The sequence below is a fragment of the Bos indicus x Bos taurus genome, chromosome 13 (genome assembly GCF_003369695.1).
Source record: "Bos indicus x Bos taurus breed Angus x Brahman F1 hybrid chromosome 13, Bos_hybrid_MaternalHap_v2.0, whole genome shotgun sequence".
NCBI lineage: Eukaryota > Metazoa > Chordata > Mammalia > Artiodactyla > Bovidae > Bos > Bos indicus x Bos taurus.
The window spans coordinates 35,160,712-35,186,455 of NC_040088.1; the positions used below are offsets into that span (position 1 = coordinate 35,160,712).

General features: G+C 37.7%; 1 protein-coding gene across 3 annotated transcripts; it reads right to left on the minus strand.

Annotated features, from left to right (window-relative positions):
- Nucleotides 1-1,487: 1,487 nt before the first annotated feature.
- CRLS1 (cardiolipin synthase 1) lies at nt 1,488-24,334 on the minus strand. 3 transcript variants are annotated; one of them, XM_027559400.1, is made up of 7 exons: nt 23,837-24,334; nt 21,101-21,238; nt 16,464-16,593; nt 7,118-7,203; nt 6,061-6,129; nt 4,393-4,484; nt 1,488-2,489 (listed from the first exon to the last, which is right to left on the minus strand). In XM_027559400.1, exons 1-7 carry the CDS (start codon nt 24,140-24,142, stop codon nt 2,402-2,404), a joined length of 909 nt encoding a protein of 302 aa, XP_027415201.1. In that variant the 5' UTR covers nt 24,143-24,334; the 3' UTR covers nt 1,488-2,401. The 3 variants fall into 3 exon arrangements, with proteins under 3 accessions (XP_027415201.1, XP_027415202.1, XP_027415203.1); XM_027559401.1 differs by lacking the exon at nt 23,837-24,334 and adding an exon at nt 23,701-23,806; XM_027559402.1 differs by lacking the exon at nt 23,837-24,334 and adding an exon at nt 21,708-22,898.
- Between the last annotated feature and the right edge of the window lie 1,410 nt (nt 24,335-25,744).

Consider the following 25,744-nt stretch of genomic DNA (forward strand, 5'->3'; position numbering starts at 1 on the left):
GGCTTAAGGCCCACCCAAACCCAGCACGACCATCCTAATTTTGATTACATATGCAAAGACCCTATACCCCAATAAAGTCACTTTCACAGGTACTGGGGGTTAGAACCTGAAAAATATCTTTCTGAGGCACAGTTCAACCCAAAACAGCATTTACTTCTAAGAAAAAAAAAATTAAATTTGATTCTCATGGTACCTTTTGTTTCTACAACATGCTGCAGCACAGAAACCATGCTGCAGAAATTAAGCATATCCAAGTTTATCGGGATAATGGAATTGTACTACATATTTCTAGATGTTTGAAGTTCTGAAAAAGCTTCCCAAAATTCTAAGGTGGGTCCCTAGTTTTATCACATACGTAGCCAAGAAAAATGGACTGATTTAAAAGATCTACCAGCTCCAAATTTAAAACTGCAAGGCAAAAGCCCAAAATGTGACTAATATAAAAGCCCTCAAGCATGTAATTAAATTATCCCAGTGCCTTTTTAAGTTTAATATCAAGATTGAATCTGTTATGTAGAGGCACCAAAATGAATGTCATGCTTGGAGTCTGTATGCATGACTCAAATATACCTAATACAATTCCAGTGTTTTATAAGCCAGCAGAATTTATTTTATAGCAATTCAGTATCCAAAAACCTACAGGTTCGGGGTTGGGGAGTATATTAAGAAGAATCAGATTAAGACTTGACTACTAAAGAGACTACGGATCCAACTATAAGTCACTCCAAATAGTACCAACGCTAGAGCACAAGTGAGCATAACAAAAAACAAAATTCTAATTTCCCCCCTACTTTATTTCAAGTTCTCCCTTTTAAAAACATACTCATGTGCTCATACTTTGCTAGTACTGAGACATGTTCAGTGTGCCTCTTGGGTAGTCCAGCAATCTGACTTCCACTTCTCACTGCCACCCAGGCCATTAGGAGACATTAAAGGAGGTTCCAGAAGGGGAGAATGACTAGCTTCACACACCTTCTCTCACCCACTTCCACTGGAGTCCATAGCAGTGTCCATGGCTGCAGGCTTCTGTACTTTTCAAGCCAGGGGTGACTCAGCAGCTAATCTGGGAACAAGGAAGCCAGGACCAGCAGACAACAAAGGACACACTGATCCAACGATGCCACAACCGAGAGGCATGGATTCTGCTTGTAACTCCTTATAATTTTAAACACAGCTTAACAGGCTACATTTAGATAACCTCACGGTATGAGGCTATATTACACTTGGGTTAGAACCTAGGACAATGAGCAACAACGGGCCTCCACTCTGAAGGGGAAGCAGCCAGCACTAGCCACACGTCTTCCTCTCCTTGTACCTTCCATTCTCTTAAACATAACAGTGTAGTGAGAAAAGGACTTTGAAGTCAGATGATCCTAAATCAATTATTTTTATAACATAAGTGCAAGTGACACAGCTAAATGGACTTTATGAATCATAAAACTTCCACAACAGCAGATGACCATAGGATGCTATACAAACAACCCAAGTTGAGGGTCATTTTTTTCCCAGCTCTTTTATTCCTTTAACATCTTAACAAAAAACATCTTAACATTCCTCAAGTTTAAAAAAAAAAAAACTTTGAAAAATATACAGTTTCATATTATTTACATAAGATACAAGTACAGGTCCCAGTATCATATAAACATATGTTAGAAATATAGTGGGAAGGTACGATATAACTCACTGTCTCCTGAATGGCTAGGGTAACAGACATGTTTGCATTTTCCAACTACCTTTGTCGCTTATTATCCTGATGCAAGGCACCTGAGAGGTTGGAAGACTTCTGAATGTGAACTTCAATAGCTTCTATTTTGATCTTATTGATTTCAAAACTGACTACATTTTAAATCTCTTTACAAGTTTACTTTACCCAAAACTAAGCTACCTTTATAGTCATTATCCTAAATAATCAAATATTAATCACACGTACTGTTAATACGTACACAGATCTAAGTCAAACATACAACTGTGCAGCTAAGTTATACATGATTTTATATTTAACCCCAGGACACTCCCTAGTGCTCTGTGAGCAATCCAAATTTATTAATGTGCCAACTCTTCAGTTTCCATGCTCTCAACTGGCTTTTTGAATGTATTCTTTTAAATGGCTTAAAAAAAAAGACTGACAATAATCAGAATAATTGCTACTTATAAATTAAGAAACCTAAGATAAAAAATCCTAAATTATAGTTTTATTTGTATTTAAAAATATGTTGGAAATTCTGCATATGCCCATGATCAAGCTTATTGTCAATGCACATTACTTAAAATTTTGATGACATGGTTTGTTCTGACAAGTCCTCCTTCAAGCTGAACCAAAATAAGGGAACTCCTGTAGACTCCCACTGGCCCTGCCATTGTTGATGTGTGCTGCTTCCTTGTTGATGATAATGATGACTTTTCATCTGCCTTTTATCACCTGGACAGTTTTCCGGCCATAATGATAATAACTGTAAGCTGATGCAGCTGTGGTAAAAGCTGTAAAACACCTTTTATGGAAGAAAAGAAAATTTAGTTTAAATGGTAACTATAAATATACATAAAGAATATACATAATATATACTAAAGAATACATTTAAAAGAGTTGTTTAAAAGTAAAAAAGGCTGTTAGTATAATTTTTTTTAACAAGAATCTAAATATATCGCTTTTCCTTAAGACTTCATTTGAATCAATAATGTCAAACAATTAATCTAGTTAATGAATCTGAAAAAAATAATAATAGCAATTGTCATTTTTACCCAGACATTTTTGTATGATAGGTAGTTTTATTTTCACAGCCTTACCTTACAGAGGAAACACTGCCCCAGAGAGCTTGCTCAGGGCCACAGAACTATGAGTCTGGCCTGGTTCCAACTCTAGAGCCCTCGTGCTCCTCCCACTGTTCCATGCTGCTTAGAGTATTAGTATTAGAAGCTATTTCTTGCAGATTTGGGGAATTCTAATAATCTGAGTCATTTTAAATACAATTCAGCTTTCTTTACTTAAAATTAATAGAAATTAATCAGATTCTCTTTGAAATGACACGTATGATGCCCATGGCTCGCTGACTGTATGCAGCTTTCTGCACACATGAGCTTCTGCTTCTGCCAGGTGAGGTGCAGGCTCATCAAGACCATTTTTGTTTGACCCCAAACCTGTTTATGCCAGTTTAATATCCTAAATTCACACATAAATTTAATGAAATATACATGTAGGACAAGTTGCTATTTCTGGGAATTAAGCTAGAAGCCTTGGAAAGGCAAGGCAATCTGCTAAACACTACTGCTGAAGTAAGTAGACAATATGGGCTTCCTTGGTGGTTCAGTGTAAAGAATCTGCCTACCAATGCAGGAGACACAGGTTTGATCCCTGGGTCGGGAAGATCCCCTGCAAAGGAAATGGCAACCCACTCTAGTACTCTTGCCTGGGAAATCCCATGGACAGAAGGACCCTAGCAGACTACTACAGTCCACGGGGTGGCAAAGAAGTTCAATGCAGCTTAGTGACTGAACAACAAGTAGACAATATAATTGCTAAAATACTGGAGAAAATAATAAAAATCTACAAAGTTTCTATACTCTGCTTCATAAATGTCTTACATTCTTATATCATTTTAAAAGAAAAGAAAATGAAAATCAGAGTTTATATTATGGATGCAGTTTTTTGCAAGAAAGAAAAAATATCCTACTGATAAGCCTATAATCAAAGAAAATGAGTTGGGCTTATACCAGAAGATATAGGACGAATGAGTGTACAATTTATATTTTAGCAAATAAAATGTTCAGCATGTGTATCATTTTTAAAGCTTCTTAGCTTAGCTGACTTTAGTTAACCATTTTCTGGCTCAGACTGCATCAAGCAATGCTTTAATTAAACTTTAGTATCGGTGTGATGTACGTGGACTCAAAGTATGAATCTGACACATTTTCAAGGCTACACATAATCTTAACAAAATAAAATTCAAACTCCTTTCTCCAAGTTTCTTCCCCACTCTGCCCCATTCATTAGGCTGGGTGCACTTCCTTTTACCCACTCTCCTATACATCTGAGTTTGCTCAGGGTCTGTCCTTCACCAGAAAGGCTTCCCCTCAGTCTCTTTTCATCTAGACTTCATGGCTCAAATGCCACTCCTCCCTGAAGTTTTTCCTCTTCTTCCTACTTGGAATGTATTTTTCTCCTCAAAAACCCCAACATAGTATCTCTCATCCCTTATAACTTGCATGAAAGCCCCTATAACTTCTACATCCTATAATTGATAGTAAGCTTCTTAAAAATGGTATCAATCAAAAAATATAGCCCCTATAGCTTTTCCCAGTGTTTAATAAACATGATTAAGGACAAAGTAATTCTAGGATTGTCACAATAAGCCATTTAGTTGACGTCCTCAGAAAGTACTTCTAAGTTAAGCTTACCATAGGATCTGAAGGTAAATGCTGTCAGCATAATTGAAAACTGGAGCTGCCAAAGAAGCTGCCACCAAGATTAACTGGACTGCTGTGTTCACCTTTAAAAAAAGAAGTCACAAAAAACAGTGCCAACCCAGTCGTGTTTCAGGCTTACAAGAGAAAGGCATAACCCATCACAGTATAACACAACAGACTCTCAGCATGCCTGATATTGTAACATCTCTGCCAAAAAAGCTGGCATTCACACAAATGGCTGAACTTCACTAACTGGCTCATCTGTCTGCATAGCTACCCTTTGCAAAAGGTGGGGAAGGGCAACTATCAGAAAACACCATTATCTTGAATTTTCATAGCAATTCAGTAATACTGTAAAGTTCTTTGCCTTTTTCTCAGTTACCCATTAAAACAGACCTGAGAATATGGAAATAGTGAGGCTACTCTTCACAGGTGAAAAGGTAAAGAGTTAAGTGACTTGCCTACAGTCTAGCAGGTTACAGATCAAAACTGAGAACCCAGATTTCCCGGCACTTCATTTAATGCTCCTCTCACTAGCATTAGGTTAGATATGCAAGTTAGAAAGTTGAAATGCATTCATCTCCATGAGAGGCTCTCAGGAGGAAATGAGGTTTCCCTACCCTAAAAGACAGTATGGTGGAGAAAAGGAAGACGACAAAACCACTGGAGATTTTCTCTACTCATCTAGATGAGCATTCTGGGAAAGTAGGTGATATGTTGAAGGAAGCACCAATGTTCTCTTATCCATTCTGCAGCTAGATTATAAGGATTCCACTCCATTTTTAAAAAGAAGTAATAAAAATTGTCTGAAGAACTTCTTGCAAGACCAAGGAGTTGAGGCATTTGTTCCTAGCACCTCTTTAAGCCACTTTCCATATGGTGCTATACTCCAATTACTGTACTTGATACATATATAAGTCACAGAAATAAATAAATAGGTAAATAAACAAATAACCAACCAACCAATCCATACTTGTAGGTAAAAATTAACCCCAGGGAGTCTCTGGTTTAAGAGTAATCATCCTTTTGTCCCAAAGATGATTGGCATTCTTAACCTGTTAAACCTCTGTCACAAGGGATGGAGCAAAATAATTAGAGCAAACTTATGTGCCTCAATAGGCATTAACAGTTTCCTCTCTGTGTGCAAAGACTAGCATGCAATTATTGTCCTGAAAAGGGCTCAGGACAACAGATGGATAACTAAGAGCAGGAGTTGTTTATTAGTGAATAAAACTTTCTCCTATCTTTTTCCATGTAACTGCATGGATATTGCACCTGAAAGAGACCTTATTATATGATGTTTCCACTACAGGGAGGGGTGGGTAATGAAAGCAGAAAGAAATCTTCATACTCTCTTTGTGTCTCAATCAATATGCAATTATGCTTCTACTTTCTCCACCTCCCCTAAGTGATGGCCCTAATACTTCATTCAGAGACTTAAATTCTTAGACCACCAGACCACTAACACAAAACACACATGTATACTAGAGCTCCAGAGAGCCTGGACGACAAAAGAACAGGGTTGGTGACTCCACTCTATCCACTATGGTCAATGCATTAAAATCTATCTTATTTTCAGCCGCTCTAGACTGAGGTTTATAGTCATTATAATAATCCACAAGGGAATAATAACTTAAAAGGATGTTGTGTGTCTCTTACCTTACTGATGAAGGTTGGTTTTAACCTAGCAGTGGCATAACAAGGATTGAAATACTTAGAAAGTGTTCGCTGGCAGAGGACAAAAAAAAAGGATAAACTTTATTCAATTTATTAAGTTTAAAATAAATATTTTGCTATTATTAATATATGTAACAGTTACTGAGTATATACCACATGCCTGGCTATATTCTAGATCTATCATAAAGTCAGGCTGATGACATCTTTTTACTAAACAAATTTCCCTCATCATTATTTTTCCTTTATAGGCTAAAAATCAAAATGAATAAAATGTTGACATTTTCACTGGACTGGGAATCAAAAGATGAGACTGTTACGCTCATGTAGTGATTATTAGCTACGTTATACTTATCTGCTCAAATATTTGTAGAACCAATGAACAAAAGTGCAAACAAATTATCCTATGCTCATAAAACTATAATTTTTAAAAACCAGTTCTAGAGAATCCGTAGTAGAAGCTAAGTTACATAGGAAAGGGTGCTTAGTCATACAAAACACTCTTAAGAAGGGACTTCCCTGGTGGTCCAGTGGCTGAGACTCTGAGTTCCCAATGCAAGGGGCTGGGGTTCAACCCCTGGTCAGGGAACTAGATCCCACATGCCACAACTAACAGAGCCCACAAGCTGCAATGAAGATTGAAGATCCTGCATACCACACTAAGAGGCAGCACAACCAAATAAATATTAAAAAACAAAAAACCTTCCTAACAGAGTCTTCTGCAACTAGCCCTTCTAGGGACAGGGCTAGTGGCCTGAGTTTTATGGGCTATCAAAACAATTTTAACTTAAAATAAAAACATGCTTTTAAAAAATGGATTATTCACATGTTCACTGAACAGTTACTATAATGGTGATTCAAAAGCAACATGGCAGTCTGTTTTCTTTAAATTCCTAGTAAATGGATTAAACACATAATTGTCATAAATTATTCCCATAAAATCCCATAAAACTCCCATGAAAATCAGTACACAATAGTGTTTTTTTCCTTTTGCCTTAAGTTACAAACACTACTAAAAAACATTTTTTTGAAACAAACTCACCGGTGTTGGAAGAGTTCGATATCTGACATAAAAAACAGCAGCAATCAACATTACATCTCTTGAAATTATCATATAAGTAAGTGGAACTGAAAATCAAATATAAGATAATTTTGATTGGAATTCTGAAAATTATTTAGACATTACACATAACATAAAGCCTTACCATAAATTGGTGTCACCTAAGTAAAAATTTTATAATAAACATTTATTGATGCCTGTCTAGGGTCCTTACCATGAACCAGTAATTTTTATATTCTTCTTTTACCTGCCTTCAAAACAAGGCGACAGACAAACTATGTTTTTCAGTTGTAGTTATCAGTGTCAGCTCTACTCAGGCACCACTATTTCCTCTTTACTTCTCCGCTTTATAAGTTTGGGGAAAAGATAACCTCACTATAATTACATGGAATGAGATTGTAAAGAGGTTGGAAAAGATGTCAGGACTCAAGCCATTCTGACTTTCAAGAACTGACTGCTTGCTTCTGTAGTCTAGATTATTTTATGAACAGCAAATTTTGCTACATGTACCACTTGTGGAGAAACAATATCTTCAATTTTGCCTGGCCAGTTCCTAGCCAAGCAATTTCCATTTTTCTTTCTGCTTATTCAGTCAATGAATTCTAACTAAACATGAACTCAATTTGTTGATAGTTTTCTCATTATTCCTAAGATCCTACAGGATGGCCCCAGAGCCAGAAGGACATTTTAAGTGGACACCCAAGGAACTCCTGCTCCCTTGTTCAGTGAGAATGGGAGGGCAGAGGTCTTGTTTCACTGAACATCCTCCCACATCGAAGGAAGTTTTAACCATGACTATAAATCACATTTTATTAGAAATATTTTTTAAAGGAAAAAATCTTGAGGCTAACACTCAGTTCAAATTGTTTCAGTTACTAAAATAAAAGGATCATGCATAGCCCTTCCATAATACCTTCAAACAGCTCTTCTTGAATTACTTTTAAGGCTATCATTATGGTCTGCTCCAATTTTGACATTCTATTGGTTCAGCAACTTAAGAACAATTTCACTAATTAATTACAGATTTAAAACTCTGCTGGTTGTGGCTGTTATATACATATAAGTGTTGATCTACGGTGTAGTACTTCATGACAAGATGATTCCAAAGAGAAATGCTTATCCACTCAAATCACGGCATTTAGAGCATAAAAAAGACTCCACTGTATGAGCCAAATAACAAAACAATCCAGTCATGATTTTTAGCAGGATTTCTGTGCCTGTAAACCCAACTTTTCTATATAGCAATAATCAGCTGCAAAATCAAATAACAATCAGAGTTTAAAATGCAGCAAACTCATGCAAATTATATATAGTAAATACAACATTAGAGGAAAATAAACATCTGTTATTGCAGTTCATCACCACAGGTGGAAAAGAATATAAATAAGAGGTTTCTACAGAAGAACAGATGAGGTGATTCAATATACTGCAAAGCAGTAGGTTCTAGTTCTCCTAACTACCAAAATTACCATTTATTGAGCATCTGGCACAATTTAAGCATTATATACATATTATGTCATTTAATTTACATATCATCTCCATGAAATGTGAACCATCATTATCCCCATTTTACCAATAGGAAAACAAGCCTCAGGCAGATTATATATCCTGGCCAAGGTCACCAGTTAGTCAGTGGTACTGCAAAATGCATCTCTGGACTCAGTTCACCATCTGTCAATCTGTCTGATAGAGGAAAGGACTGTTTAAAAAATCAAGTGTTCCCCAAACTAACTACTCATCACAGAATCACCTCATAAAAGTTTTGTAAAAGCATAGATGAAAGCTCCCTGGGGGTTCACAGTGCAGCCAGACTAGGACCCGGGCTGCAAGGCCTCTGCCAACTGACAGCCTGTATACTGTACATACAGGCTCTTAACTTGCATTCGAGGGGCAGTTTTTGTCCAGTTCCCTGGTTTTTGAATCTCCTAACTGTTCCTGCCTTCTCTCTCAGTCTTCCCTTGCCTTTTCTTCTGGGGCTAAAGCAGCTTTCCTTTTGTCTATTAGAGTACGACAGTGTGTTGGTGGAGGTGTAAAATGTGTTAGGGAATGCTCCAAGGTTTTCTTCTCTATTTGCTAATTCTGTCTGAAATACAGTTTCTGCAACAAGGAAGTACATCATGGGCAAATTTTATTCGTGTTAAAGGGGAAATAAAATCAAGTCACTTTTACACATAAAGTGATCACTATCACTAGCATACACTGTTGCATTGAAAATTTAACACACAGTCACACTCATTTGTTTATGTATTTTCTATGGCTGTTCTCACACTACAATAGCAGACTTGAGAAGCTGCAACAAAGACCACATGACCCACAAAACTGGAAGTATTTATTTACTATCTGGCCTTGACTGAAAAAGTCTGCCAACATTTGTTCTACATGCTAACCTCTAAATCAGGACCTCCACAACCTCTAAGGAGCAGACAGAGAGCTCCTATCTACAGAACAGACTTACAAGTACTGAAAATTCAGGGCCATGTCTGGTCCCTCCCTGTCTGTTCACCCCAGAGGGAACGATACCACTCCATGAATTCCACCAATGCTCAGAGAGCACCCAGTTAACATTTTACAGAGTGAGGAGCCAAGGTTCACTAGGCATTTTAACAGTCTCCGTTACAAGAGAGAGACCAAAACAAACAGGAAAAAAGAAAGAGTGTACACACATACACACACACACATAAACAGAAGATATCCTGAAATGATGATATGCACCTATGATATAAGAAAAAGACTTTAAAAATGTCAATAAAGGGATAGATTACAAAGTTGAGGAAATCTCCCAGTAAGAGAATAAAAGAGAGTTTCCAATAAGAAGAGAATCTGGAGAGAAATGTGTAGAACTTAAGGATAAGCTTTCAGACTGAAGGGGCCTTCTCATTACCCAGCACAATGGAAGACAAACTCTAGAACATAAACTATTATAAACTCTCAGGCCAACAAGGTTAAAAAAAGATTCTCAGGTTCAGCCTCCGTTAATACCTGAGTAGGTAATAATTCTCCTGCTAACACAATTAAAGACCATTTTTTAAAAAACTTGAAAGTGAAAAGCTTATAAGATGCTAAGAAAGTATCACAATGAGAACTTGGGAAAATAAGCCTAGGCACTCAGAGCCACTGTCCGTGACCCTAGAGAAGTAAGCAACAAAGCCGAATAAAACAAAGGGGTTTTGGCAGCCTTATGTGACGGCGGAACCATAGTCAAAGCCCAGAGTCCTCAGGTTGGGCAGTGACAAACCACTTCCTAGCTTTAAGCTAGGATCTGAACAAATATTCCCACAGGGTTGAGAGAAGAGCTGGCCCTAAGTAAACTAAACCTTAAAAGAATGTTTTATCTGGCCATCTAGGTAGTCCCCAGAGAAGGCAATGGCACCCTACTCCAGTACTTTTGCCTGGAAAATCCCATGGACGGAGGAGCCTGGTGGGCTGCAGTCCATGGGGTTGCTAGAGTCGGACACGACTGAGCGACTTCACTTTCACTTTTCCCTTTCATGCATTGGAGAAGGAAATGGCAACCCACTCCAGTGTTCTTGCCTGGAGAATCCCAGGGCCAGGGAAGCCTGGTGGGCCTCCGTCTATGGCGTCGCACAGAGTCGGACACGACTGAAGCGACTTAGCAGCAGCAGCAGGTAGTCCCAGACTATCAGCATTCCTAGGCACCTGGCAGAACTGAACGCAAAATCTCTTCCAAAGAGTGATGCCATCATCCTATACATCAAAATATTTCTCCAAATTCTTATAAAATATTAATACAGTGTTTAACAGTTTAAAAATACCAAAGACATAGATACCATGAGTAAAAATCAATAGAAACAGACACATGAAAGAGACCCTCAAAAGATATTATAAAACTAAAGCTTACTATGTTCAGAGGGCTATATATAAAAATTAAAGGAATATACATGAAAATTTCAGCAGGAAACTGAAAACTGTAAAAGATGATTTGCTAAGTTTGAAGAAGAATAAAATAGAAATTCTATAACAAAAAAATACAATAGAAGATTTAAATGAATTTGGCTCAGCTGACGAGAGAAGCAGTGAAATGAGAGAGTGTGCTTCAGCTTCATTAGTAATCACCTAGAATGGAGTTCAGAAAGATAAAATGAGCAGGTAACATGCAGAAAAGAGGCTAAGACACAAAGGATACAGTGAGATCTAACACAGATATACTGCAGTCCCAAAAGGAGAAAAACAGGCAACAATACCTGAAGATTGTGGCTCAGAATTTTTTATAACTGATTAAAGATATCAATCTATATATTAAAAAGCCCAACAAATCACAAGCAGGATAAATAAAAAAGAAAAATCACACCAAATACTATGAAAAACCAAAGAGAAAGAAGAAATCTTAAAAACAGCCAGAGTAAAAAAATACCTTGGAAAATGAAATGAGTTAACAGTTGATTTCTTATTACCAATAATAGAAATGAGTAGACAATTGCATGGTATTCTTGTGGGGAAAGTAAGATCCCACATGCCATGGAGCAGCTAAGCCCACATACCACAACTACTGAGCCCATACGCCAGAACTAGAGAGTCCATGTGCTGCAACATAAGACCCTGCATGACGCAACTAACATGACACAGCCAAATAAATAAATATTCAAACTTTACATAGACAAAAGTAGAACAGAACATGCAGCTCAAATAAAACACAAAGTAAAATGGAAGACTGCTACACAAATAGCAGTAATCATAGTAAATGGATTAAATGTTCCAGTTGAGAGAGAAAATATTTTTAGACTGGCTATATTAAAAACCTATTATATGTTATTTATAAGCAATACCTAAAATAGATGTAGACAAGTTGAAAGTGAAAGATTTATTTATCATGCAAACACTGGCCAGAGATAAGCTAGTGTAGCTAAAGTAATATTCAAAAAAAACAGACAAAAGCAAGAATCATTTCTAAAGATACAGAAGGTCACTTCAAAATAAAATGTTCAATTCACCAAGAAGACAACAATTTTACTTTATATGTACTTAACAGCATAACTTCAAGAGACACAAAGCAAAAATCAGAGCTAAAAAGTAATGGAAAACTAGACACAGCAGGAAACTTCACTCTCTCAGTAGTTGACAGAAAAGCAGACTAAATGTAAAAAATAAATCAGTAAAGAAATAAAAGTTAAAAAAAAAAAGAAATAAAAGTAATTTATTAGGACTAAAAATTTGACAAAATGGACACACATAGACCATCACACCCAATGATCACAGAATACAAATTCACTTGAAAAATGCCTAAAAATTTTGTTTATAAAATTTGACTGTATACTGGACTGAAGGGCTGAAAAATCACAGAGCACGTTCTCTGAATACAGGTAATTATGCCCAAAATTAGTAACAAAAAAAAATTGTTAGAAAATCCCACAAATTGAGAAATAAATTTTTATTAACTCCACAGGCCAAAGAAAAATCATAATAGAAATAGATTACTCTGAATTCAGATAATGATAAGAATACAAATACCAACATATGAGAAATACTGAAAAGGAAAATGCAAAATGCCTTAAATGCAAACATTAAAAAAGTAAAGCTGAGAGAATTCCCTGGTAGTCCAGTGGTTAGCATTCCATGCTTCCACTTAGGGGGCACAGGTTCGATCCCTAATCAGAGAACAAAGATCCCACCAGCCACAAAAAAAGGAATGAGTTAAACATTCATCTACAGCTGTACTGTTCAATACAATAGCTACCAGCTACATATATAAACCACTTGAAATATGGCTAGTCTGAACTGAGATGCTGTAAGTGCAAACTGCACACTGGCTTTTGAAGATGGCTTTTGAAGACAGAGTATCAAAATAAACAAAAATCTCATTAATGATTTTTATTGATTATACAAAGAAATGACTATTTTTGATCTAGTGGATTGAATAAAATGTTATTAAGGGAGGTAGCACAGGCAGCAATGCATGCTCAGAACATGCTGTCTCCACTGCAGCAGGAGAACAATCTCACACACACACATTTCACCTGTTTCCCTTCACTATGAATATAACTACTAAAAAAATTTAAATTAAATCTATGGTTCCCATTACATCTCTACAAGACAGGACTGATCTAAAGGATTTAGAAAAGAACATCGGAGAAAAGCCAAAGGATGACACAGAAATAAAAGAACAAGATTTAATGAAATAGTAAACATATCAGAGAAGTTTGACAAAGCTCAAAGTTGGTTCTTTGTCAAGAGTCACAAAACTGACAAACCTCTGGCAAGACAAGTCAAAGAAAAAAAGGACAAATAACTAATAATTAGGATGAAAGGAGGGACACTACAGACCCTACAGACATCAAAAAGTTAATGTGGGTAACTTTAACTTACAAATAGCTTATGGTAATTTTTTTTAATGTGGCCGAAATGAATCAAGTTCCTAGAAAAACATCGTAACTCACAAAACAGACAAAAGATGAACCAGCAAAAACTGAACATATATATATTTTTAAAAGTGAATTATTTTAAAACGTTTTCCCAAAGAAAACTCCAGGAATCAATGGCTTCAACAAGTTCTACCAACATTCAAAGGAATAATTGAAATCTCACACAAAACATCTCCAAAGAATGGGGGGTCGGGGAGGAAGTACACTCCCTAAAATTCATTTTATGAGATTAGTATAAAACTTGATATTAAAACCTAACAAGGGCATTTTTAGAAAAGAATTTTAAGCCAATTTTGTGAATCTAGATGTGAACTGACAAAATATTAGTAGTAAACCAAATACAGCAATATCTTCAAAATATATCATGATCAAGTTGGATTTATAACAGGAATGTCATCAGGTTTAATTTAGAAAATCAATAATGTAATTCACCATACATTAAGCTTAAAGGGAAAAAATATAACTACCATAATACATGAAGAAAAAGAAATTTCATAAAATTCAATATCCAACATAAAAAAACTTCTGAACAAACTCCCTGTAGAAGTGAACTTTATCCTTACAAAGGGGTTCTACAAAACTCGACAGGAAATGTCATATTTAATACTGAAATACTGAAATCTTTCCTTCTGAGACGGAAAATAAGACACAGACCCCACTCTTAGTCAACACTGCACTGTGTACTATAGTGAGGCAAAATTTTAAAAAGGTAAAAGTACTGATGAAGAAACACACTGTCATCAATTACAGACAATACATAATTGAGGATGCAGAAACTCCAAGAGAATACACATTTATATTATTAGAATAAGAGTTCAGCAAGTTTTGCTAGACACAAAAATCAATATTAGAAATGGATCTTATAAACAATAAGCAGCTATGACAAAATGAAATATTAACAGAGCTACATTTACAAAAGAATCAAGAATTATCAGTTACCTAGGAATAAATCTAATAATTATTTATTACTTCTCTAGAAATAACTAACATTTTGACATTTTAACAAATCTAAATAGAGTATATACAACAGGTTTGTGGACTGGAAGACGATATTATAAAAATGTCAATTCTCCCAAATAAATCTGTAAATTCAATGTATCCCAATAAAATCCCAACAAGTTTTTCTGGGAAACCTGAAAGTTGATTCTAAATCCACATACAAATGCCAAGAGGTAAGAATAACAAGATAGAAGAACTTGTTCTATCGTATATCAAGACTTTTAGCAAAGTAGTAGTTATTAGGGACAGTCCTGATACAAAGATAGACAAATCAATGGGGAGTAAACTAGACAACCCAGAAATGGACTCATATATATATGCACATGGTTTTTTAATAAAAGTGCTGGGATGGATAATTGAGTGTCCAAAGAAGCAGTTAGAAAATTAATCTCTAAGACAGAGAATTTTTTAAAACCATCAACTAAGAATAATGTTTTTTAAAAAAATCTTAAAAGCTTTCTAATACAAAACATAATCACATATAAAGGAAAAGGCATCAGAATGGCATGAGACTTCTCAACAGCAAGATGGAATCTGGAAACCTATAGAACAAGGTCTTCAAAATTCTGAGTGAAAACAATCTGCAACTGAAAATTATGCCCCTTTTGAATCTCAATCAAGTATGGAGGGTAGAATGAAGACATTTTAGACATCTGTAGAATAAAGACACAGTACACCTCTAAAAACTTGCTGCCATGCTGCATCCGAGCACAGGAAACAACTGGAGATTACACTCCACATGGAAGCCATGGGAAAAACAGACCCAACACAGAAGACAGAAAATGCAAGTGCCCAGAATGATAATGAGTGATAATGAAGGCTTGAAAAGCAACCTACACCAATTATATCAACATTATCCATAATGCCAAAACCTAGAAACAATCTCTATGTTCAACAGGAAAATACCTGGCTAACCTCTGTGTAAAACAATACAACAAAATACAAAGTAACTCTGAAAAAGCTTTAGGGGAAGCATGAAAATACACACACCACAAAATAATCTTAATTATGAATGTTAACAGAATGGTCCTTAGGATCTTTTTCCCGACAAATTATCTATATTATGTATAGCATACTCCTGCCCGTTCAATACCCCCAACCATATACACACCATAATCATGACTTTCAGAGAAGCACAAAAACAGTAGTTTAATTCATTTTTAAATTTGGTTATGCGGATTTAAAAGCCTAAAGATAGAGGAGAAAAAGAATCTCTAGATTGAGAAGAATGCACTAGACTGAAACACCACTACACTTCTTCCTATCAAATGTCAGTAACAGCATGGTACTGAAGGAGCAAGTGGCAGTTTCTTTGTTTTCAATCCTATTTCTAACTCAGAAATAAACAGTTTAATCTGCACCAAAGGATAAAAACTGAGAAACACAGCTGAAGTAGAAAATGGACAACCCAAAAAACAGTACAAAATACAAGAGATCATAAACTTTTGTTACAAACAGTATTCAGACAGTATACAAACTACACGATAATTGAAATTGCATAATAGTGTCTAAGTAATAATAATAACTTCAGAGCTCTCATTTATTAAACTGTACTTAGTAAATAAGACGACTTAGGAAAACTTTAAATTGCTTTTAAAAAGCTACGCACTAAGAAAATATAATAGTTTCAAAAGATTCTAGGATAATGTAAATTAGCACTGTGAAATATGTGTTCAATTTTAATTTTAAACAATTTTACTAAGAAAACAGATTCTACTAGTGTATACAAAGTTATAAATTTGAAAGTAAAACAAACAGCTTGGCAAGAAAAACAGTTCAATAGTTTAAAATTAGGGAAACAAAAAAATAAAATAAAATTAGGGAAACACTTTAAAGTTGAAAAACATATTTTTGGAACAAAAATTATTTGTCTCTCAATCAAGAGAAATCCTAAGCTGACTAATGTCACCCTTCCCTGTACTATTTAAAAGCACACACAACGGCGCTCTTACCTGGAATAAGATCTGCATAGGTCAAGCTAATATATAAGATACTGATAAGTATTTTATCAGCAAGTGGATCAAGAGCACTTCCCAAAGCTGATTTCTGACTGGCCCAGTTTCGAGCAATAAATCCATCCAACTGAAAATAGAAGTTTTTTTTAATAAATGTCATAATGGGTACAGAGTAGATATCTTGAAGATTAAAAAGGTACCAGAATAACTATACTTTCATAAAATGTAGATAAAACCTCTTCTGTTTCTTACTCCCAAACCTCCTGTTTTACTGGTATACATTTAACTTTTAAATTACCAATTGGTCAGAAAATAATTTTACTTTCCTACAGTACTTTTCTTTTTCAAGGCCTTCAGCTATTTCTCAATGTTTCCACAATGCCCCTCTGAGGGATGAACCCAGACACAAATTTAAAGATGTAAAGAACCCAAATAAAACTCAAAGAAAGCATGACGGACAGAGCACAGACTCGGTACCCCCTATTCTCAAATCCTCGGCTATTTCACTACCCCCAAATAGCTGCTTTTACTTGCAAGGGCTCCTCTTTAACGGCAAGATTTCCTAACTTCCATTCCTACCTACCTTTCTATAACAGTATCCAATTCTCTAAGTTTTAGCTGTTATTATTTTTATTTTAACTGTTATCAATATTTTTTGTCTAGTGCCACTGTTAATTCCATGGCTGACTAGATTTGCATGACTTGTACCTGAATAAAATATTCAATCCTTTGCATTTGGCCTACTTAAAATTTGATTTTCACTACTCTTGGAAACAAATTATATTTTACAGCAGAGGTCATACTTGGTTTCCTGGGAGCCAAGAGGCCTGAAGGCTGGTTTTGTTTGAACTGCCCAGAGGTTTTCAAAGTATAAATTACTTGCCAATATTTAAATATTCAAAGTCTTACCTCAAAAAATCCACATCTCCAAGCTCACTTGAGGAATGGGAAGAAAATTGACTGAAATCAAGTACTGCCTATTTTCATTAAACAACGTAGATATTTTCTGATTTTCCAAGTCCCTACCTGGCTTTTATTCATTTTATTTAACTTCAAGCTTCAACAAATGTTTGAATTTTCTAGTCCTATTTCCAAGGAAAAAGATCAAATTACTTTAGACACAATTTAACATGGTACATTTTAAAGGATAAGTCCTCCATATCTCAAGTATTCCAATAACTTAGAGACAGCTGTCATACAGGATAATGGTTAAGAACTTAGTCTTCACAGCAGAATATAAGTGGTGGTTCAAGCACTTGCTCTCCTGCTCACTTAACTATGTAACTCTGGGGACAACATTTGGCCTAAGCCAAAACTGAGGCTTAGGCCTTTCCTTTCCTTTCCTTACTTCCTGTAAGAGAGAGATAATGCTACCCACTTCAAAGGATAGGTTGTTTCAGTACATAACATGATTAAAATCTGTTTAGCACTCAGCACTCAGTAAATCCTCAAAAACATCAGTTATCAGCTATTACTACCTCAACTGAAAAAAATCTATTTTCTTAAGTATACTAGAGGTAACACTAACAGAAAGTGCCTAGACCTGGGGGTTAGGGCCTCGGCAGATTCAGGTGCCAGTTCAGTTTCTGTTCTCAATCTCCCATTTTTTCACTGTCATCTTCTCAGTGATGAGAAGATGACACTGTAATCTTCTCACTCTCATTGCTCCTCTACCCACACTGGATTCCAAGGTCATCAACACCACTTTTTCTTTGTAAATCTCTATAACTCCCTATTCCACTCTCTCTCAATACTACTTAAATACATCTATCGTGTACTCTAAGCCGACACCCAAACAGCTGAACACTGAAAAACACCTAAATGAGCTGATGAGTCTCACTTTTACATGACCACAAATCTCCTGTGGGCACTCGATACAGCCTGGTAAACCTACACCTCCTTACTATGTTTACCTTCTCTTTTCAGCCTGCTCTTACCACAAACTGATTCTGTCCCTCCCAAAGCCTCTCTCTAGCTCATGATCATGTCTGTATTTCCTCGAAAAGTAAAAGCAGATTGCCAGCACTCCCTCATATTCCCACCTCTGAATCCCACCACCCACCACTATCTAGGCACATTTATCTCTATTATCCTGATCCCTGACCCCAGGTCCTCTTACCTTCTGTGAGTTTCCCCCACCTCCCAAGCATCAACCTCTCTCTTCCTACTCAGTCATTTAATTAATTAGTTAATTAACAACAAAAATTTCCCCAATATATATTTCTTTATAAACTACCCTTCCTTGACTTTATTCCCCTGTGAAGTAAAACTTCCTCAAAGTGACATCTATTGCCATCACTACCTCACATATGCTCACCAACTCACTCTGACTGTCCCATCCTCTAGAGATGGTACTCATAAAGGTCACAAACCTATCCTCAACACAACTGAAGCACCTTCTTAATATCCAGGACAACTTACTGCTTGATTTGCTTCCTTTCTAACTAGTTTTTCCTTTTCAGTGTCCTTTACCAGCTCCTTCTCCATTTCTCTACTTACTGCTCTTTTCTCTGACCCATTCTCTTCTTTTACCACAGCTTAGATGATTTTATCCAGACTTGACCATCTACATAATAACTCTTAAATCTGTCTCTAACCATGACTTCCTCCAACTTCAAACTACTGTATTCAAATACCCAATTGTTACCTCCACCTGAACAGGCATAACAACTCTTTTCCCACAAACTTTGTCCTACTCTGAATGTTAACCATCATAGAAAATGTAAACCTCCATGCATCTGCTTGTTGAAAAGAAAAAAGTAACTGCCTAGCACTCATATTTAATTCCTTTCTTTCATCCCACATATCCAATCCATTAACCTATCAATTCTATCTTCAAACCATACTCTCAACCCACTACCCTAGATTGTTGTATGCCCTCTAACCAGCTTCTCTGTTTCTACTCTTGCATTCCTATAATTCCCTTCCCATACATAACAGAAATCAGGCTTTGTCATTCCCCTGCTTAAACCCTCCATGAGCCTAACCATCTGCCCAGTGGCCATTCTAGAGGCATCAAAACCTCCATGGAGTATAAGTGTAAAACCATGCCAGTTAACTTAGATTTCTACACACATTGTCTTCTATATTTAGAAAAATGTAAATGAGGCCTCTTCCACTTAATGAACATTTCAATCTCATGTGGCAACTAAAGAAAACGTACAAACCAAAAAAAAAAAAGCAAATTCAGGAACCGAAAAAGATCTTGTCTATTACAAAAAAAAAAAAAAAAAAAAATCCATTGTCAGTATAATGGTCTTTGACAGACCTGGAGACCATTTTAATAAGTAGAGGCCTTCACACTTCAGAGGTAAAAGTAGGGACAAACCAAGAGTTTGTGTGAATGGGGAGAAATTGTGACAAACAGGAGCTAAATTCTGGAAAAAGAGAGGAGGTAGCCATTTTGAGAGACTGTATTTGATGCACATTTGGAAATGTCATATAACAATGCAAACACCCTCCTTTGTTTATCCTGCAAAACCTTCAGCTAATTCCATACTGCTCAACAGGTGGAATTTTGTTTCTATGAATCTCAAAGGGAATAGCTGATGTTACAAAGGAAGATGTTATACAAACTGCATTAACAGAAAATAAGTTTCTCTTTATTCTCACTAAATACTGAGCATAACTTTTCAAACACACATCAGTTTAAAGAGGCACCAAATTACTATTGCTTGTCTGGGTGCTTACTTGGATCTCAGACCAGCCTTGTACAAGAATATGTAATATATATACACAACATCTGTTTCTACATGCTTTTGTCCTGATTTAAAATTTTTCCTCTACCATTTCCCCACTTCCTTCAATTTTGTTTTTGCAGAACACATAGTTTTATAAGCTATTTCAATTTTTTATGCAACAGGTAGCTGATAAATACAAATAACGTCATACATGACAATGACTGGCCAGTCCAAAGAGCTTATATATAACACATAGAGCAGCTTTCTGTTATTAAAATTATTTTCCAAGCTCTAATTTGAAATAACCTGAATTAATCTTTCCCTCCCTCTAAGCTGACACAGTGGTGTCAAAGTATTCTCTTCTCCTCTGTCCATCTACCAGGAGAGTAGAAGGAAGGAAGGATGCCTAATGCCCACCTAGGGCAGGGTCTTCTGGAAGATAGTCGGAGGGGTATGGAACAGGAATCAAGGACCAAACCTGTGGGGTGCCTATGGCCTCCTGCCAGCATAAACCTGAGCAGAGATCTGGCCTCTACAAGCTCCCGGTCACAACAGCTGGCCCACTACTTCCCTCTCCATCAGTAAAACCAACTGTTGTTGCAGATCAGATACTTCTCTCTACTACATAAGCAGAAAAAAACAGTCTCAGCTTCTCTCCTTTATTTATATCCCTAAAGCAAGTAGTTGGCCCTTTGAGAATTTCTAAGGCTTCTTTCTTTCTTGAAGAAGTTCTCCAATGCCTCCCTACAACCTCTACTTCCTTCCTTAGATAATATGGAGAATAACAGAGTCCCACACAGATGCTAATGACAAGCCTTTATAAAAGTACTAGGTGAAATGCATCTTTGAGGATTTTCTTCCAAGGAAAAGCAAACTGAGGCTGCATTATTTCAGTGTAGTGGAGACTGGGATTTAAAAGGGGAGCAGAACAAGAGGAGTACCTTTACAACTTACCAAGTCAGTTAGCCCAGCTAAAGCAAAAACTCCTAATGCAATATTAAAATCTTCTTCAATAATCAAATAGCCCAAAACTGGGGCCAAGCCAATCCTCGTCATTGACAACATATTTGGGATTGTCCAGGGGTTTTCATACTGAAACATAAAGACAACAAAATTTAAATACTATAAATTCATACTTTAAATAACTATATACACTGGAAAATACACTCCAGCAACTTATAGGTATGTCATGTACCCAAACACAGACTAAAGTACTGACTATATAGATTTTCTTACTAGAGAGAAGGAATAAAAATATCATATAAGTCAAGATTGTAATGCACGACTTCACAATTAGAATTCAACACTAAAAACATACTGCTTTTAAAAATGAAACTTCAACACTGCAAATCAACTATATTCAATAAAATTGTTTTAAAAAGAATTACTTTCCCTTTATACAAAATAAAAAATTTTTAGAAGTGAAACTTCAGGAAAATCTTATACTTCAAGGAGATAAACAGTCTAGAAAGTGTCAGAAAAAAGCCAAATTATCAACCATGGGCATTCTGGCTAAAAAACATTTATTGCAAATAACCTCTCCTCACTCTTCTATACATACCCATCAAAAGAATGCTAAATGCCATACACAGCGTTTGGAGATACGAATGAAGAAGGGTTAAAACCATCTAACTCCATAACGTCATCACTAAACTGGAGAATTGCTGGAAGAAAATGGAACAAGGGACAGTGTCTGAAATCCTTGGGAAATCTGTTCAAAATAGCCACAGCAATGTTAAGATCCCCAACCAGAAGCTGAGGGCTTTCACAGCTTCCCTATGGGAGCTTTATGATTCCTTGAAACTTCATTGGGAGGCAAGGTGTCTGAAGTTGGCACCAACAAAAGGGCACCACGGCAGCTGCTCTGAAGAACATTCCTTCCTTGCCAAAACAAAATCTGTTTCACGAAAGGGTCCTTCAACTTTAAAGAACTAAGACACATGGCACAAAACTGGGTACAGAAATAATACAGAGAAAATGTCATTTTCTAAAGGTTAGTTTCGCCACTGAGTCAAGACTGCCAGTTCTATCTCATGGGACTATCTCCTCACAAGATAACCATATTTAACCTCATTCTCAACCAGTAAGCAATTTGTCTGAATCTTAATCTTTTAGAAAAGTAACAGCATCCACCTCTAAAGGCCTCTTTTAAAATACCTTGAACCATTCTGTAAGAAAAGGCAATCCTCTAAAGATACTAAGCTTGTGTTTATAAACAGAACCAGGCAAGAAATGTTCACCTCAGCCTGGAAGGATAATGGGGTTTGGGGAGTCAGGGAGCAGAATACTGTCACTAAAGCTACAGAAAAATTCAAATTTTCTGGGAAACAATCAGCACTACAGACCTCTATTGGAGGACCTTTTATTGAAGGTAAACCACAATATTAATTAAATGGACTCATTCTTGGAACATTCCAAACTCAAGTTCAAAGGTCCAAGTGTTCAGAGTCCAGAAAAAAAAGATAAGTCTATTGACCATACTGCAGTACAGATAAATCAAACACTGATCCAATATAACCGCAACTCACTGAGGAGGGAAGGGGAGGGTACAGTTCGTGACTGAGAAAAGGGAAACACAAAGCAAAAGGTCAGAATACAGACGGCCAAAATTCATAACAGAGATGCCCATGGGACAAAATTAAAGACAGGGGCAAACAACCACATCATTTCATTTGGTGAATTAATAAACCAGACTGAATGGTCCTGGACCAATGAAAAGGATTCTTTTTAGCGCCACACAAAATATTTCAGTTAAAATACCTCATTAATTTCTAATTATTAAATTTGTAAACGTTTCTAAACTAAAATTAAGAGAGCTAATCTCAGATTACCCAACCAGATAACCTGTGGCATACTCGACCAACTACTGCCGTTCTGGGAAGGACTTCAGCCAGGATATGGCAACCTCAAAGCATCCAGCATTCAAACCCCAACATGCTTTAGCTATTAATGGAGCTGAGACCACTGCCAGGATGTGGCCAACCCAACCCATGCTGTACAACTGATGAAAGCGGCACAGGGGCCCACTGAAGACATAACAATTGAAGATGTAATAATTGCATGAGTCTTGCTACATGACATCAAAAGCTCTCCCACACTCATGCTCTGATGTCTTCTCTTTGGTCAGTATTTCAACAGGTGAGCAGACAAATATTTTCCTCCTTTACCTCAGAAAGTCTTAATCTTTTTCTATAATTAGAGGTTAAAAGATGTTTTAATTACGATCTAAATTAGTTACCCTTCATCCTATACAATGTTTAAAGTTACCAAAGGTCAAACGGTAGTTAACCAAACCTGCACAAGCAAACAGAAAGGCCTGTATATATTTCTGAAGACGCTCACAGACTTGCCTTAAACATAGGGGATTCGCTTCATAAAATTTAAAACGGGCTTTTAAAAAGATAAGTGAAGGCTATTTTTACCAATGCAACATCCAGAGGCGCGTCCAGCTACAGGTGAGGATAGAGGGGGAGGAGAGGATTCTAACTTCACCACCGAGACGCAAAGAGGATCAGGCTGGTACCGCTGATATTCGTCCCGACCGAATGACCTACCCGTAACTTCTCTTGAGGGAACGGCTTAAAAGTTCTGAAATGGAAGCATCGGACCTGACCAGCCAGGGCACGTTATTCGTGTCCGGGACCAAGCCCGCCGGAGCCGTCGCCTCTCCGTCTCCTCCTTGGTACGTACCAGGTTGGAGGCGCTCGTCGGGCCCCACTGGCCACGTCGGGCCTCAACAGTAGCGTCCTCTCCGGTCGCGGGCCCGGGGGTTGCCTTCTCCGCGCCCGAGCAGTGGGCTCGCGGGCTAGCCCCAGGCAGCCGCAAGCCGAGCGCAGCCGGGCGCAGCCACCAGCGCTCAGCCAGGAAACCCAGGCAGCCGGGCGCAGGCGGCAGCAGAGCCCCGCGGGCGCGCCCCTTTCCCGGCCGCGCTCCTGGTGCCCACGCGGCAACGCGCAGGGCCCCCCAAGAGGCGCGCGCCATCCGCGAAGCCAGCATGACCCTGCTGGCGCTCGAGGGGGACGCAGTCGGCGAGAGCTCAGCAATCCAGGGCACTGGCAAACCGCTTCCTCATCGACTCCCCGCAATATTGGAGAAGATCGACGGCCTCCATACTGGTTCTCAAACCCCAACACGCTATCTTATACAGGTGGCCTTAGATCGCCAAGGACGGAAGCCTTCGCGACGCTTTTGCGACAGCGTCGCCGCTGGGCTTACCAGCGCCCCTGGCGGCGGCTGCACTCGCGCGCCGTTAGGCCCGGCGGGCTGCAAAGGAGGTGTTTTGTGCAGCCGCTGTCTGCCCGCCCACCGGCTTCGGGGTCGGTGGGGAGGCGAGGGGAGGAGCGCGCAAACCGGACGACGGCGCGGCAGCTGTGGCCGGGATAGGGCAGAAGTCGTCTCCGGTCCTGCCCCGAAACCAAAGGTGTCCGCGGCTCTGGAAGCAGGCGTTGGGAGTGGGGCGCTTCGTGAGAAGTATAAATATTACTGAAATACCTAGTACGGAAGAAGTATTTAATACTAGCTCTCTGTTCTTTTCCCTCTTTTGAACTTTCCATATGCCAAAGATACGGGTATTAGAAACTGTCAATAATAGCAATCGTTTCCTGAAAAAAAGTATTGTAGCCAAGCTAGAGTGCATCATCCTGTTTAATTCAACAACTTTAAGATGGCATTACTAGTTAATATAGAAATTATACATTATACTGATTATTGATATATTATTATATTATTGGTATTTATTAATATTGCAGTGTTACGGGACTGTCTTCTTGTTGAGTTCTATGTCAAAGTGAATTTGAATGGTGGTTGTGGCCTCTGAACCATTTCCTTCCGCTCTGTGATGACAGACCCACATTGGAGTTCATCTTAAACTTAGTTCAGAGTGGCTTAGGAATTTTAGGGGCTTCACTCATGGCTCAGTCGGTAAAGAATCTGCCTGCAGTGCAGGAGACCTGGGTTCGATTCCTGGGTGGGGAAGATCCCCTGGAGAAGGAAATGGCAACCCACTCCAGTATCCTGGGAAAATCCATGGACAGAGGAGCCTGGTGGGCTGCAGTCCACGGGGTCCCAAAGAGTTGGGCACGACTGAGCGACTAACACTTCTAGGAATTTGAACATCATTGTAGATCTGAGTATTTATCAAAAGAAATCTTTAGCTTCTTACACAGGTATTGAAATGCTGATACTGAGAGAAAAAATGAAAATGTATCTACTAGAAATGTAAAAAGGATCATTAAAAAACAATGGAATTAGAATTAAATACCATATATAGACTTTCTGGATAATCCTGTCAAGGGGGAGTGAGCAGTATTTCAGTCTCCTACCCGTTCCAATGGGTGAATTGCCTTTACGTTTTACGCCTTGTCCTTGTTTAGGAGACTTTCTACTTGTCTGGAGATTTTTTTCTTCTCTGTGCTCCATGAAGTTCAGTCCGACTGCTTCTGCCTCTAGTAGTTGCCATGAGAACATGATCTGTGTGTGTGTGTGTGTATGTGTGTGTGTGTGTGTGTGTGTGTGTGTGTGTGTTGAGTCTTAATTATGGCATGTGGGATCTTCTTTGGTTTTGTGGAATCTTTCACTGCCACCCAGCTACTCCAGTTG

What these genes read in the sequence shown, in the direction of transcription:
- CRLS1 (XM_027559400.1), bottom strand. Translation starts at nt 24,142, where the DNA reads ATGCTGGCTTCGCGGATGGCGCGCGCCTCTTGGGGGGCCCTGCGCGTT. An exon ending in CTATGCAGATCTTATTCCAG is followed by an intron (nt 7,204 to 16,463) that starts GTAAGAGCGCCG and finishes TTTGATTTTCAG; the next exon opens with TTCCACTTACTTATATGATA. An exon ending in AACCAACCTTCATCAGTAAG is followed by an intron (nt 4,485 to 6,060) that starts GTAAGAGACACA and finishes CTTTTTTTAAAG; the next exon opens with GTGAACACAGCAGTCCAGTT.